Raw genomic sequence first — 16,278 nt, 5'->3', positions numbered from 1 at the left:
AGGGGTTCGTGAAGACCTTTCTGATACAAATAATCTTCAATCTGCATTTTCCAGAAACCGAAATTGGATCCATTGAACTTCTCAATTCCAATCTTTGAACTTTCCATCTTCACAGATCGTGGTGACTTCCGCTTAGCTCTAATACCAGTTGTTAGGATCGCACAACAATGCACACACTCGATCTAGATGAACACAAAGAACAAGATAGAGAAAATGCAAGGAGAATATTGGCTAAAGAATTTGTATGGATGACTCTAAGTATGTACATTAAGACAGAATACAGTACATTTTCAAAGCTCTACCTAAAGGAATATATATATGGTTTATCTTACTATATATAGCTTTACCAGATATAACCATCTACTATATATATATATAACTATATATAGCTTTTTACTATACATAGCGATTTACTATTTATGATAATTTATTTATATTTCATCTACCAAATATAGCTTTATTATATATAACCATTGACTAAGCTATAAATAAGCAGCAGACTCCATAACCTAACAATACCTTCGTGATAAAGCATCTGCAACAATGTTCTCCTTACCTCGTTTATATTTTGACATAAAGGAATGTTTCAATAAATTCTAACCACTTAGCATGTCATCTATTGAGTTTACCTTGTGCTCTCAAATATTTTAAACTTTCATGATCCATATGAATAACGAACTGCTTAGGCCAAAGATAATGTTGCCAGGTTTGCACTGCACGAACCAAAGCATAAAGCTCTTTGTCATAAGTTGGATACCTCAAAGATGCACCAGTCAAACTTCTCACTAAACAACATTAAAAGTCTTTGATTTTGCATTAATACAACACTTATCCCTATTCCACTAGCATCATATTCAATTTCAAAAGTTGACTCAAAATTAGGTAATGCAAGCAAGGGAGCAGAACTCAATTTTTCTTTCAAAGTGTTAAAAGTAAGTTCTTGATATTTTTCCCATATAAAGGATACATTTTTCTTAACAAGTTCATTCAAGGATGAAACAATTGTACTAAATTCTTAACGAACCTACGGTAGAAACTTGCAAGACCATGAAAACTTCTTACTTCACTTATGAAACTACAAACCCAAGAAAGTTAACTTTTTCCATGCAAAAACTACCTTCTTTAAATTTACATACAAACATTCGTTTCTTAAAGTAGTCAAAACATTGCGTACATGGGTAATATGATCATCTAAAGATTTAGAGNTCGGATCAACCCTAAGGCTTGTCGATCTTTGAGCTTCCACAGTTCCTTAGTCATGGTATCCAGCTTCACCCCCAATAGGGGTTCGTGAAGACCTTTCTGATACAAATAATCTTCAATCTGCATTTTCCAGAAACCGAAATTGGATCCATTGAACTTCTCAATTCCAATCTTTGAACNTCAAAAGACTACATCCATGCCACTCATCAAGCATATCATCTAATCTAGGAATTGGATGTCTATACTTTATAGTTATCTTGTTTATAGCCCTACAATCAACACACATACGCCAAGAACCATCTTTCTTAGGTACAANAGTAATTGGAATAGAACAGGGGCTCAAACTTTCACGTACATACCCTTTAGCAAGGAGTTCANGAATTTGTATGGATGACTCTAAGTATGTACATTAAGACAGAATACAGTACATTTTCAAAGCTCTACCTAAAGGAATATATATATGGTTTATCTTACTATATATAGCTTTACCAGATATAACCATCTACTATATATATATATAACTATATATAGCTTTTTACTATACATAGCGATTTACTATTTATGATAATTTATTTATATTTCATCTACCAAATATAGCTTTATTATATATAACCATTGACTAAGCTATAAATAAGCAGCAGACTCCATAACCTAACAATACCTTCGTGATAAAGCATCTGCAACAATGTTCTCCTTACCTCGTTTATATTTTGACATAAAGGAATGTTTCAATAAATTCTAACCACTTAGCATGTCATCTATTGAGTTTACCTTGTGCTCTCAAATATTTTAAACTTTCATGATCCATATGAATAACGAACTGCTTAGGCCAAAGATAATGTTGCCAGGTTTGCACTGCACGAACNTAATTTGGCTTTTCGCTCCATCTCTTTTTTTCACTTGATTCTTTTTCAATCTCTGCTTTTGCANACTTCTCACTAAACAACATTAAAAGTCTTTGATTTTGCATTAATACAACACTTATCCCTATTCCACTAGCATCATATTCAATTTCAAAAGTTGACTCAAAATTAGGTAATGCAAGCAAGGGAGCAGAACTCAATTTTNTTATACATTACCCGACGATCAAATTGGCAAGGCCTCCCCAGTAGTAAATCTCCAACATGCATGGATACAACATCACATAAAACATCAACAACATATTTTCTAATAGTAAAAGAAACAAGAGCTTGTAGAGTTACTCGTACTTCCCTACGATCATTCAACCATTGAAGCTTGTAGGGTCTTGGATGTGGTTGTGTCTTTAAATTAAGTCTTTTGACCAGAATGGAACTCACAACATTGGTGCAACTACCGCTATCACTGGCAACACTACAAGGTACAGATTGAACAAGACATCGAGTTTGAAATAAGTTCTCTCGTTGGTCTAGGTCATCCTCCTTAATGTGGGTGTTTAGAGCTCGTCGAGTAACCAGAGATATATGTGTAGGGTCCTCTTCACTAAACTCCTCTCTCTCGTCATTTTCTTCATTTATGTCGTCATGTGCCTCATCATCTGTAACAATTTTCCCCTCCTTGATGGTCATAATTCTTGCGTTTGGGCAATCTCTATTATAGTGTCCTACCCCTTGACATCTCCAACACTTTAAATCCCTATTTCGAACGTTAGACTTTTCTACTTTTTCTTTCCATGTTCTAGAACTCTCACCTTTCTAAAATTTAGCTTGAGGCTTCTCATTAACCTCTTGATTTCTATGTTTATAATCAACGTTCTTACTATCCTTTTTCCATGTAGAAGTAGAATTGGAAAAAGTTTTAGAAGAATACCGTGGAGACCTTTGTTGGATTTGCCTCTCGATCTTAATTGGAATGTGCAACAACTCCTCGATATCAGAATAAAGCGGTAAATCAGTCTTGTCTGCAATTTCTGTGTTTAACCCATTAAGAAACCGCGCCATGAGAACCTCCCTGTCCTCATCGAGATTAAGTTGATCCATCAATGTATCCATCTCCTTGTAATAATCCTCCACAGATTTGCGTCCTTGTTTCAATGCTTGAAGTTTTTGCGCCTTGTTCCGTTGAAAATATTGTGGAACAAAACGCTTCCTCATGGACTCTTTGAACTCGTACCATGAATCAATTGGTGCTTCAAGATTTCTTCTCCTACTTGACATCAATTTATCCCACAAAATTTGAGCATATTGTTTGAATTGAGCAATGCATAAAAGTACCTTTTTTCATCACTAAAATTATGACAGTTGAACACTGACTCCACCGTTTTCTCCCATTCAAGGTACTCCTCTGAATCAGTTTTACCAAAAAACTTGGGAAGTTTTAATTTGATGCTCCCCACGTTACGATCAATTCTATCGTCAAAAGGAACTCGTTGTTGTAAATTATGATACCTTCTTCCACGATCTCTCCCTCGCATCAAGCCACGACCAACCGCCTATGGATTATCCTCGTGTTGATCAAAATTGTCTTCTTCATATTGATCGGTAGATTGGGCAGGTAGTGGAATCCTCTCTCGAGCTTGATTTTGAATCTCCAATCTTTCTATTCGATCTGTCAACTCTTCAATTCCTCGAATTAGTTTTTACATGGTTCATTGTTGTGATTCTCTCAATCGTGCATCAATAATGTTAGGATTGTCGTCTGGATTTTCCATGCTACAAAAGAAAGTTAAAAAAAAAAAAAAAAAAGGACCTCACAAGCGATATGAACCAAAAGACATCAATCATACAATATACTTCAATGANCTTCACAATCGAGCACACACAAATCACACACCAAACAAAATTGGGATGTGAGACAAGCTATGTTATAGAGCTAAGTGCAATTCAAAATGAATAGACAACAGACTCAACACATAAACAAGGGTATTAAAGGAGCAATCTGAATAACGACAAAGAAACGAATTTAAAAAAAGAAAATGAATAAGGATTAATAAAGATGTAGTAACATATGAGAGTTACATACAATAATCAAGAGAGAAAAAAGAAAAAAAAAAGACATTTAACATCAATAAGCTAGCTAGCTTTCTTTCTTTCTTTTCTTCTTCTTTAACTCATTGGCAAAATCCAATCACTTTACCAACCAGAAAATTGATCTTAGAAAATTGATTTAGAAGATCTTAGAGAAGAACCTGAATTAAATATGTCAACATGAATTAAACATGAATTAAAGCACATAAATAATGTTTTTTTTTGCTATATATTTTTTTAGATAGAATGTGAACATGCTACACAAACTGAAAAAATATATATATATAGCTGAGGATCAAAAGAGATAAACGCAAGGAAACATATATCCGATCTTGAGCCTAAAGCTTTGATACCAAATGATATGGAATCAACTCAAGGGGAAGTATGAAACAGATTACCTTGATGGTCAAGATCAAGAGTAAAGAAAACTCGTCTCTAAATTCATGATTCGAATCACTCCACAAGAGGTTTGATCAATACCATTTGAATGACTCTAGCATGCAAGTTCTAAACACAAGAATTTGTAAAGAAAATTTTAGCTCTCAACAAAGCTAAAAATAGAGAAATTCTATTATTTTTAATTCCAAGATGTGATGTCTCTAATTAAAGAAAAGAAGACTTTATACTTATCGTATGTGACACATAACTCCCAAATTAAATTGGCTAGTAAATGAGAAATACTCATAACCTCCATATTAAAATCTCGAGTTAATGGTGGAATATGGTAACCTATGTGGGTTACAATATAACTAACTCCTATATTAAAAACTAGTTTAAGTATGACAAACAAATATTTAAATTATAATTAGATAGTGCAATGAATGAAATGTGCTTATTAGTCATCCTTGGATTAGTTCCACAAAATTTAGCTGGGTTCATTAAATGCAACTTAGAGTACATTTAATGCATCTCTTTCTTGAAACTCAACTTTGCACAACATATAAGAGAGGTCTCTAGCGTCTTTTATAATTTCCTTTGATGAGATCACCATAGCTTGAATATAAGTGTACAAGGTTTGTTGTAGTTTTTTGGCTTTCTTTCTTGTAATTAGACCTTGAGGTATGGAAATTCCTTGGTCGTGGTTCATATCAAATGGAGACCCTTATGAATAGAGCATGCAATGATGAAGATGAGGAGGATAAAATGGCTAGATTCCTTGGTGGATTAAACCGACAACTTACTCATCAAGTGGATAGACAAACATACTTTGATATGCAAAAATTGTTACATCTTGCAGTCAACTTGCTCATCAAGTGGATATACAAGCGTACTTTGGATAAATTCCTTGGTGGATTAAACCGACAACTTGCTCATCAAGTGGATAGACAAGCGTACTTAGGAAATCTTAGGAAAAAGAACCAAGGTCCTCAAATTCAAAAAACAAAAAAACCCCTAAACCTCCCACGGTACAACGTGTTAATCACTCAGGTTATATCGTTTGGAATGTGGGAAGCCTTAGATGTAGGTTTTCAGACTACATCACTTAGAATGTAAGAAGCCTTGGATGCAGGTTTTAGACTACACTGCTTGGAAGTTATGAAGCTTTGGACATAAGTATTTAAATTATGTCACTTAAAACGTAAGAAGCCTTGTGCATAGGTTTTCAGACTAAATCACTTGAAACGTAAGAAATCTTGGGCGTAGGTTTCAGACTATATGACTTGGAACATAAGAAAGTTTGAATGTAGATTTCAGACTGTATCGCAGAAAATACATGAAGCCCTAGATGCAAGTTCAGACTACGTAGCTTTGAAGACATAAAGCTTTGGATGTAGGTTTTCCGATTGTGTCACTTGGAACGCATGAAGCCTTGGACATAAGATGTCAGGTTCATGTCTTGTACCATATATCTTAGGGGGGTGTATTAGAGAACAAAACAATAACAAGAATAAGAACGATCGAGAATGGAGTGGGTACCATATAAAGCGACATCGAGTTTTCAAACGTTTAGTGTTTTAAGTTGTTTTGTCGGGCTCAATAGATTCAAATTCAAAATTTGTAAATAAAATGTATTTATGTTTTATATTTGTTTTGTTTTAAATGCAAATAAAAAAAATTACCGTCCTCTTTTATGTCTTTTTGTGTTTTCAAGTTTTTACTAAGTCGTGGCTTGAAAGATCGGTTGTGACATGCTACCCTATCTTAATTTCATATACCAAAAATGTAATTTTTCTTAATTTTATTTTATAATAATATTTTTTATCCAAACAATTCATTGATATTAAAAAATAACAACACATCAATTAAAAATTAATATTATGATACCTAATAAAAATGAATTATATTTAAATAAGTTATGGTATCAATAAATAATTACTACCAAAAAAAAAAAAAAAAAAAAAAAACCGAACCGGTTTTTAAAATAAATAAATAAATATATAAATAAATAAATAAATATATATATATATATGTATGTTTTTAGGGTTTTTCTTTTCCTCCACGCCCTTTGTTCATCCTTTCACATTAGCCGCTTCTCGCCTTTGCCGCCCGATTACGGTATATCACCTTGGCGTTCATACTTTTCATTCTGTAATGCCTATACTTGTTTTTTTTTGTTTGGAGTTCTTCAGCATTGTATGCGTATTCCGAAGTCGACTTGAGATTTAGTTTTGTTGGAAGTAACTGGTGAGGTTTTCGAGTTTTGTTGTTCCATAGATTTGCTGGGATTGGTGAAACTTTACGTGCTTCATGTCTTGGATTGAAATACTTGATCTGTTGTGTTTCTATTACTCTTGTTCATCTCAGTTCTTCTTTCTTAGTTGTCTTTGAAAATGAGTTCTGTTAGGATTGTATTTAGTTTCAACTCTCAAGTGATAAGTCCAGGATATTTGGTTTTGGAATTGGAAGAACAACTTTTATGGCCCAACCTTGTCTTATGATTTCAATTTGAGAAGAAATTTGGATTATAGACACTCCTTGATCCTTCCTATTATCTAATTTTTGAATTGATCTTTTGGAACTCTTTATTTGAATTCCTGATATTGGCTGTATTTTTGGAGGGAAAATGTCGGGTTTTGTATTGATCGTTGTGGAGAAGAGGAATTTATGAGCATATAATTTGGACATCATGGTAGCAAATGAAAGTGGCTAACCCAACGATAGCAAATATTGCTTTTTGGGCTTTTCCTTTTGGGCTTCTGGGCTTCCCTTGAGGCTTTAAAACACTCATGCTTGGAAAAGGCTTTAAAACACTCTTGCTTGGAAAAGGTTTCCATGTCTTTATAGGATGTTTCGTTCTCCTCACCAACTAATGTGGGATTCTCACAATCCACCCCCCTTTCGGGGCCCGGCGTCCTTACTGGCACACCGCCTTGTGTCTGTCCCCCTTCGGGGAACAACCGCCTCGCTAGCACATTGCTCGGTGCTTGACTCTCATACCATTTGTAACGGCTTAGGCCCATCACTAGCAAATGTTGTCTTCTTTGGACTTTATCTTTCGGGCTTCTCTTCATGGCTTTAAAACGCGTCTGCTAGGGAAAGGTTTCCACACCCTTATAAAGCTTCCCCTCATGGCTTTAAAACGGTCTGTCAGGGAAAGGTTTCCACACTAAGAGTGTTCGTTCTCGTTTCCAACCAATGTGGGATTCTCACAAATTAGCAACCCAACCAATCAGCACTCACTTTTCTTGTGTTTGATGTTGTTCAGGAACAATGGCTGTTGAAGTTGAAGTGGCAAACCAGGAACTGAGCCAGACACATAACGATGTGAAGCTATTCAATCGGTGGAGCTTCGATGATATCCATGTGAACGACATGTCTCTGGTTGATTACATCGGGGTTGCTCCTTCCAAGCATGCTACCTATGTCCCCCACACTGCTGGGAGGTACTCTGTCAAGCGTTTTCGAAAAGCTCAGTGCCCAATTGTGGAGAGGCTCACAAATTCACTTATGATGCACGGTAGAAACAATGGGAAGAAACTCATGGCAGTAAGGATTATTAAGCATGCAATGGACATAATTCATCTTCTAACTGATCTCAACCCAATTCAAGTTATTGTTGATGCCGTTGTTAACAGTGGACCACGTGAAGACGCTACTCGAATCGGTTCAGCCGGTGTTGTTAGGCGTCAAGCTGTTGATATATCCCCTCTGCGACGCGTTAACCAAGCAATATATCTTCTTACAACCGGTGCTCGTGAAGCAGCCTTTAGAAATATCAAGACAATTGCAGAATGCTTGGCTGATGAACTTATTAATGCAGCAAAGGGTTCATCTAACAGTTATGCTATCAAGAAAAAAGATGAGGTTGAGAGAGTTGCAAAGGCAAATCGTTGAGCCTTTTTTCGGGGTTCGTTTCATTCGTACAGCAACAGTTTTCTGTTCTTCATTCTTCTAATGAACACTAGTTTTGTTTTCTTCCTTGTTGCGCCAATTCATATCCTTATTTTTGACTGAAAATTTCTTATAGTTCTGGTTCATAATTGTTTTGGTTGTTTCTCTTTTGAAAGTTATGGTTGTAATAACAACTTCACAAGCAAAATTATGCAGAATAGGCAATAAACTCTGTTAAACAATGTATTTACAGAATTTCAAGCAAGCAACTTAGTCGAGATAAAAAAGTGTAACAATTTTTCGAAGATTTTTTGCCTCTTGGCAAGTATCCATGAGCAACCTACTATCATGAAATGCAAAGCAAATGACTTGTTGTACATAAGAAATAATGTCCATATTACATAACCTGCAATTTTCAACAAAGGTAACCTTAAGACTTCTGTTACACGATGCAATGATACTTCGACAAGCTACACCCAAATTATGATTTTAAATTCATGAAACAACACATAATAGAAGTTTGTCCCGAAGGGTTTTAAAGTCAAATAGGTAAAGATATATTGGACACAATTGAAGTTTAGGGACTTAGACGTTTTTAAGTCTGGTACTTGTTAGACACAAAATTGAAAACTTAATGACTTGTCAAAAGCTTTTTAAAGTTTAAACGCCTATTTGACACTTGACTTGTAATCGAACCAAAAACCCATAAATGAAAATTTAATTAAAAAAATTGAAGCTCAAAATCTATTTNTAAGTACAAAAATAATTGACTATGGTACATCAAAGTCAAATTTGATTATTGATTAACTAATTCTTTTTCTTTTATCAACAAAATATAATTAAAAATCATTAAATGTAAATAAGTCAACAAAGAAAAAAGCATACCTGCTAGCTTCTATTAAAGGTAGGTGATCGTTGTAGGGCTTCTCTATCACATTCTTAACCTACAAATTTCAACACAATCGAAATAGATAAAGAATTCAATAAAATGACATCCAATTGAGAATCCCACATTGGTTGGGGAGAACAAAACACCATTTATAAGGGTGTGGAAATCTTGCCCTAGCAAACGTGTTCTAAAAAAAACCTTGAGGGAAATCCCGAAAGGAAAAGTCCAAAAAGGACAATGTCTGCTGGGGGTGGACTTGGGCCATTACAAATAGTATCAGAGTTAGACACCGGACGATGAGCCAGCGAGGAGGCTGCTCCCCGAAGGGGGTAGACACGAGACGGTGTGCTAGTAAGGACGCTGGGCCCCGAAGGGGGGTGGATTGTGAGAATCCCACATTGGTTGGAGATGAGAACGAAACACCCTTTATAAGGGTGTGAAAACCTTTCCCTAGCAGACGCGTTTTAAAAGATCTTGAGGGGAAGCCAAAGAGAGCCCAAAGAGAGGATGAACAAGAACAAACACTGTTCAATTGATATCTCTCACATAAATAAGTAAAGTAAAGATTTTTATAGGCAATCAAACTTACTTTGGATAATAATTCCTGGCTCTCAGGGGGTTGTTTTTTCAAACTTTGTGGCAAAATGACAGTAAGAAGTTCTGGTTTCTCAGCCCTCAATGCACCTCTGATAACTGCTGCATTGGTTCCAGATGCTCCTGAAGTATAGATGTGATTCTTCTGCACAGACGATGATACCAAGTAATGTGAAGTTATGCAGTCATCAAACAAAGAATAGCCCTCTGTATAACGCATCACATTAAATCACATGTTCTACCGTTATAACCATTGCATAGCTAAGAATCTCAATGAGTTCTTGATGCAAGAAACCCATATTTCGAGTTCCAAAGAAACCAATGGCTCTTGGACCTTGTTGTTGAATAGCCAATAACTCCTGCAAAAGTAAAAAAAAAAAAAAAACACATTGTAATTTGGAAGGAGATCAACTTCACACCAAGCACTATCATCGAGAAATTGTGGGCTGTGGCTAACTAAGAGCTGTGGCTGAAAGTATGGATCACTCGCCCATCTGTGATCAAACAAAACTATACTTGAAGAATGGGATACAGATTGACCGGCACAAAAGCCATCTCTATCATCAATCTATGCTCAGTGATGAGACGGCGACATAGAAATTTAAGTCTACCGATTGTCACCCCCTTTTTTTCACTGAAAAGTCAAAGAGAGAGAACATTCGGAAGTTTAATAGGGTGGGATCGTGGATGGAACCGAATAGCAATACAGTTAAGACAGGTCCTACATCTCCTACCTAATACAATTGACCGACCCGACATCTCTTTCGTTCAATAATGTCTTCACTTTCAGACGCTATTTACCAATAAGAATAGGAAAAAGACACTACTTGAATTGAAGAAGCTCAACCTTGAAAAAGAAAGGTGGTAGGCCGACGTTGAACGCTGAAACTTGGCCACTGAAGAAGGCAAAGACTAGGTCCACTTACTGCTTATTGGGTAAGCTTTTAATAAAAGGTTATCCAAAGATTTGTTTCAATGTCGGGGCTTTTCGAATTGAAGCCCGTTCTTATAGGTAGTTGAGGACATTTTGTGAGCTTGTTCGTTTTTTCTATTTCCTTTTCGAGGAAGGACAGGAGTAGGACTAAACTTGTTACTAGTTTCATAGCCATTAAAAAGAAAAGGAAAAAGAAAAAATGAGAACCCGCAACACTCACCTGTAGATAATCAACATCAGGAACTGGTTTGAACTCAGACACCATAACTGACCCTGATCCTTCCACAATGGATTGGGCTTGGGTTGGAATTTGAGTGCCTGACTCATCATTAGACCCAAATCCATACATCTGTGTTGTATTCTTCTTCCGAGGCACGCTACCATCTCCATCTTTATCTCCTCTTCTATGCCCTTGAATCAACTATAACCAGTACATAAAAAATATCCCCTTATATTAAATCATTAGTGAAAACCAAATGCCCACAAATGTCCATAATAACAACAAGACAAATAAGGTCCATAATAACAAAGCCCAAATAAAAATAAAAACAACCCAACTGACAAGAAGCACAACAATATAGGATTGCTAATTAAGTCAACCTTCCCCACTCATCCCATCTTTATTCCTTCTGAGTTCTGACATAAGTACTTGTTGAGGAGTGTTGGGAGGGAGTCCCGCATTGGCTAATTTAGTGGAAGATCATGGGGTTATAAGTGAGAAATACTATCTCCATTGGTATGAAGCCTTTTAGGGAAGTCCAAAGCAAAACCATGAGAGTTTATGCTCAAAGTGGACAATATCATACCATCATAGATGGTTCGTGATTCCTAACAGTACTAGTAATAGGAGGCCTAACTGGATAGAAATTAGAACGTCTTACTTTTTGGTCAAAGACGATGTGTTAATTAATTGAACTATGTTCAAATTGCTTCTACCACATAATCTCTTGCCAGAGTTGTTGATTCATGTGCAGCTCATCGAACTTTTGGGGTTGAGACAAGCTCCTGGAGATGCATGAAAGCTGGAAGTGTTGCTTCAATGGGAGGGATTTGATGTCACTAATGCTACTTGGGAAGATGTTACTCAAATTTCCATGGCGATTTTCTGAATTACACCTTGAGGATAAGGTGGCTTTTTGGGGGGTCGAGTAGTGATAAACCCCAATTAAGCATGTGTATAAACATAGGCACATGAGGAAGGAGCGTGGGGAATTATGTTGCTATTAGTTAGTTAGAATGGTGGAGCTCAAGAGTGGGTTGTAGTGAGAGATGGATACATACTATAAGGACGGGTTCGAAAGGGTATGATTTTGCTAGTGTATCTTGTTAGAGAGAGTTTTGTACTTGGGATAGAGAGAGAAGAAGCTCTACAATTCTTCCCTTGGTTCAGTGTCCTTGTTGATAAATAAATTCCAACTCTTAATATCCTAATAACACCCTAATACATTCCTATCATTATCATACTCTAGAAGGCTTGGAGTTGAGACCTTCATTCCTTTCTTTTGTAAATTCTCAATGAAAATTGACTCTTTTGCTTCTCAAAATGAATATAAATTTATCTGACAATTCAACAACAAAATCACCATACATCAAGAGTTTCCAAGAAAGTAGTTACTTGCTCATTTAGTTTTCCCAGAGAAACCCAGTCAAAGAGCAACAAATGAGGAACCTTCATTTTTATAATCACCTTTAGATGAACAAGAAAAGGAGTGTTTCAGAACCCGAGTCTATGTCATAAATGAAATCCTACTTAAAAGCTTTATGACTGATGAAAGCACAAAAATCCAACCCAACAAAAACAAGTTCAATCGAGCCCCTCAATTGCAAATCAAGCAAATAGAAATTAGGAGAGTAATGCTTCCATAAATGAGAGAGAATCGGGGATTGGAAAGAGGAGTTATCCCAGAAATATAGTTAAATCAATCTCGACATTAACTCACGAACTTACAACGTTTATGTACTTTTACTGCATCTTGACGGTCGCACTCAGACTAGACTAAATATCAAGCATCTTCATAGAATCCTAAAACTCTACACAATGCCCCCTTCTCCATAAATTACCCATTGAGAAAGCTGTCTGTATTACCCATTAAGAACCTATCTTTATCTTAAAAAGGACATACAAATCCATGCACTATTTATAACATCTTAAATGGTATAAAATTGTTCTATTTTGAGTTCAATAATTGCAGGGTAAATGATTGAACTAATGACATTGGGAGATGATCTTCCAGTTTAGCAAGAGATCAGGCACTTTCTCTTCATTCTCCAAGAGGTTATAGAAAAAATACTCTCTAGCACAAAGACCTTATTTACTCAAGAATGAAAGTGGCCGTAAGCTTTGGCTCTTCAACGTACTTTTGGAAGGATCTTTTTATTTCTCCCCCTTTTAGAGTTCAACAACATTGGAGTATAAGAATTTGAACCTTTGACCTCTTCGTCGTGGATATACGTCTCACCCAATTGAGTAATACTAAGGTTGGCTACCTTTGTTAAAATCTTCCTGGTATCTCATATTTTGGCAGATTTCCAACCAAATAACCTCATCGATCATTGGACTTGGACATGCCGGAAGGCAGCTTTAAAGTGTATAATGCTATCTCCCTTACAATATGATTTGGAAATACAATTTTATTATGGGATCCCAGCTCAAGGGTATAATGCCTACCTCCCTTCTTGTGTAATTTTCTTAAGGGATCACAGGATTTTTCGAGCAGACCTTCGTTCGAATCGTAGACTCGACTGTTCCCTTGGCAGGAGATTAATGTAGTTCCTTACTTTCCATTTGTAATTGGCACTTGACCCCCCCTTTGAAAGAAATATCCTAATTGTAGTTTAAGGAATTTTCATTTTGAGCCATAAAATGAAAATTCATCAAAAGAAAATCAATGCCTTACATCAGCAAACTCCAGACTATCTACCCGCCTTCAAGAGTTCATAATCGACTGACATCAACAACTAATTGTAGTTTTATCGTCCATATAACCCTCTATTTTTCTCAAATTTTCTCAAATTTTCTCAATAATCTCTGTCAATTCCGGGAAGTATTCGGAATCAGTCAGTAAAACTAGAGATATTCGAAGACAAACCAATCCACATCCACCAAAACAACAAGAACAAAAATAAGAGCAGAGAAATGGAGAAAAGGGAGAGAAATTACCAAAGTTGAATTGAGAGGAGGGCGGCGCGTGGAGAAATGAGTGAAAAGAGGGAAATTAGGGGTTGGGGAGAAGAAGGGATTGGGAGTGTTAATGAATCGAAGAGATAGAGAGGAAGAAGAAGAAGAAGAAGCAGCAGCAGAAGTCATTGCGCGTTGCACCCTTCCTTTTGCTCTCTCCTCTGATTTTCTCTTCTCTCTTTCATACTTTTCTTCCCCTTTTTTCTGTAAACGAATAATATATGAGGAGCTAACCAAATCCCTCACATATCCTCCATTTCTAATTATTACAACATTTATCTATTTTGTGATATTCAAATAAATAACGGATACATAAATGAACGAGGGTCACGTTTGAATGAGAGCGATTCTGAAGATAGTACGATTAAGAACAACTTAAAAGAATAGAAAGTTAGTGGCCAGAGTAGCAAAAAGACGGTTGTCGCTACTGGATGACGAAATGGATTTTGGAATTTATTGACATTCTCCAAAAACAGTATAGTTAATAATCCCGCTGGTACGGAAACCATTACAAGAACTTATTTGGCACTGTACGAAGGATTTGAAATACGGGAAAAAAAATACCATTCTGGGAATATTTCCAAAGGAGTTGCAAATGGATCTGAGGGTTCACCCATCATTGATGGTTTTAGAACCGCTAAACCCACGTTACATGCAATAGTACCTAGAATTACTACGGGAAAAATATATAAAAGATCATTGGGCCATGCGGGTTCTCGTAAAAATTATGACCCATACTCTTAGCCAATTTAACTCTAAGTTACATTTTCTATTTTGATGACTCAATCAAGAAAATTTCAAAATTAAACGTGTTTTTGAGTAATTTTACGTTGGGTGACCTCTTAGAAATTTTTTTAGGACGCATGTGAGTGAGAAACAAAGTATGTTAAAAGGACCCGTGTTGGTTTGTGGAGATAATTTTTACTCTTAGAAGCAAAAAGTAGGTAACTTGGTCAGGTCGCACGGAATGCTAGGGTCATCAAATGTTGAATCTAGATTACCAGGTTCATGCTTTGTGTTCTAGTGAATTTAAACTGAGTTGTCGCTTATAATATCTGCTAAAGCAATATGAGATATGCCTGAAGTATTTAGCAAAAATATGTGTGAAGATTCATCCACGAAGACTTTGGAAGCAAAAATTAATCAGATAACGAAGAATTTTCCACCTTGTTTAATAAGTTCGAGAAGTTTCTCGAAAAAGAACGATGATCAAGATGACAAAAGAGATTAGAGCAACAAATACATATCTTCTAGAAGAATAACACTAAATTGGTTCATGAGAACTGTTCTTTGTTGTTGCTCGCCCATATGGTTAGTATATATTCTAAACATGTTCTTATGAACGATATCATGAAAAATCATTCATAGCCTTATAAGTTGGTTGCGTGTAGAATTTCAGGTTAGAGTTGATTGAAACCTTAAAACAACATAGTAGATATATGAAGGGCATTTTCGTCATTCTTACTCCTAACGTTGATTTATGCCCTAAACATGCTGTTATTATCCTAAATTTAGCATGCATCAATATTACATGATATTAGGCCCGACCTTAAATTTTCATGCACGGTGGAGATCATTAAGTGGTTCGATTTCATTAGTTACTTAGTTTTTTGTCCTATTAAGAAATTCTCAAGTATAATTGTAGGTTCTTAACGGGTTGTTCTTGGTCTAATTTTTTCATATTCACTTCATTATGAGTATACTCAACTTCTTAAAGTATTTCCAAGCGATTCCTATGAGCACATCTAAAGAAAAAATCGAGACGGTTACCTACTTGCTCAAACACACTCGGGTACTGTTTAGGTCCTTTCCAAGCTCAAATTTCTCCTAATTTTTTGGATAGGTCCTTTAATGTGTTAGCTTTGCGGGAACTATTAAAATTTCTACTAGAACGCTATTAGGAGGGTAAAATTGATAAAATATTAATAGTTAAATCGACCATGTCATCATCTTTTTCCCCAGACAGTGGAAGAAGTCGCAAAGTCTTACCTCCACTGCATGAAAGTGGGGTTCGTTAGCCTCTCGAGACTAAGGGACTCTTTGTTCAATTAAAGTTGCACATCTCTTGTCTTTGTTCTCCTCTTTATAACTCATGCCTCATTTGGTCTTAAATCGTCTTGGATCAGCTTAAATTTTGGTTTGAAATTTGCAACCAAGAGTCGATCTTTTTGTCCTCTCGCGTTTGAGATGACATAGACGGTTGGATCTCTACAAATTTTAAAAAACCCTATATCAAGGCATATTTGTGCAAATGAGTTTTCAA

The 16,278-nt window shown here is 35.9% G+C and overlaps 2 protein-coding genes across 3 annotated transcripts; one reads left to right on the top strand and one right to left on the bottom strand.

The window, feature by feature from the left end:
- Positions 1–3,726: 3,726 nt before the first annotated feature.
- On the bottom strand, positions 3,727–14,239 carry LOC111811869. 2 transcript variants are annotated; one of them, XM_023698907.1, is made up of 6 exons: positions 13,998–14,238; positions 11,058–11,258; positions 10,146–10,262; positions 9,899–10,048; positions 9,306–9,364; positions 3,727–3,819 (listed from the first exon to the last, which is right to left on the bottom strand). In XM_023698907.1, the coding sequence occupies exons 1-6, from the start codon at positions 14,142–14,144 to the stop codon at positions 3,807–3,809; spliced, it is 687 nt and encodes a 228-aa protein (XP_023554675.1). In that variant the 5' UTR covers positions 14,145–14,238; the 3' UTR covers positions 3,727–3,806. The 2 variants fall into 2 exon arrangements, with proteins under 2 accessions (XP_023554675.1, XP_023554674.1); XM_023698906.1 differs by lacking the exon at positions 3,727–3,819 and adding an exon at positions 8,616–8,826 and having other exon boundaries at positions 13,998–14,239.
- On the top strand, positions 6,579–8,546 carry LOC111811870 (40S ribosomal protein S5-like). Its single transcript, XM_023698908.1, has 2 exons — positions 6,579–6,644; positions 7,795–8,546. The coding sequence occupies exon 2, from the start codon at positions 7,800–7,802 to the stop codon at positions 8,421–8,423; it is 624 nt and encodes a 207-aa protein (XP_023554676.1). The 5' UTR covers positions 6,579–6,644; positions 7,795–7,799; the 3' UTR covers positions 8,424–8,546.
- Positions 14,240–16,278: the final 2,039 nt, after the last annotated feature.

This window comes from Cucurbita pepo, chromosome LG15 (assembly GCF_002806865.2).
Source record: "Cucurbita pepo subsp. pepo cultivar mu-cu-16 chromosome LG15, ASM280686v2, whole genome shotgun sequence".
NCBI classification, from domain to species: domain Eukaryota; kingdom Viridiplantae; phylum Streptophyta; class Magnoliopsida; order Cucurbitales; family Cucurbitaceae; genus Cucurbita; species Cucurbita pepo.
This window is presented reverse-complemented; position numbering and strand designations above follow the sequence as displayed.

Bases quoted from the DNA above. Each gene is read 5' to 3' on its own strand.
- LOC111811869 (XM_023698906.1), bottom strand. From the start codon at position 14,144: ATGACTTCTGCTGCTGCTTCTTCTTCTTCTTCTTCCTCTCTATCTCTT. The intron at 10,263-11,057 runs GTGAGTGTTGCG...TTACTTTTGCAG, and splicing joins CTGATGTTGATTATCTACAG to GAGTTATTGGCTATTCAACA. The intron at 8,827-9,305 runs GTATGCTTTTTT...TGAAAATTGCAG, and splicing joins CCTTTAATAGAAGCTAGCAG to GTTATGTAATATGGACATTA.
- LOC111811870 (XM_023698908.1), top strand. From the start codon at position 7,800: ATGGCTGTTGAAGTTGAAGTGGCAAACCAGGAACTGAGCCAGACACAT.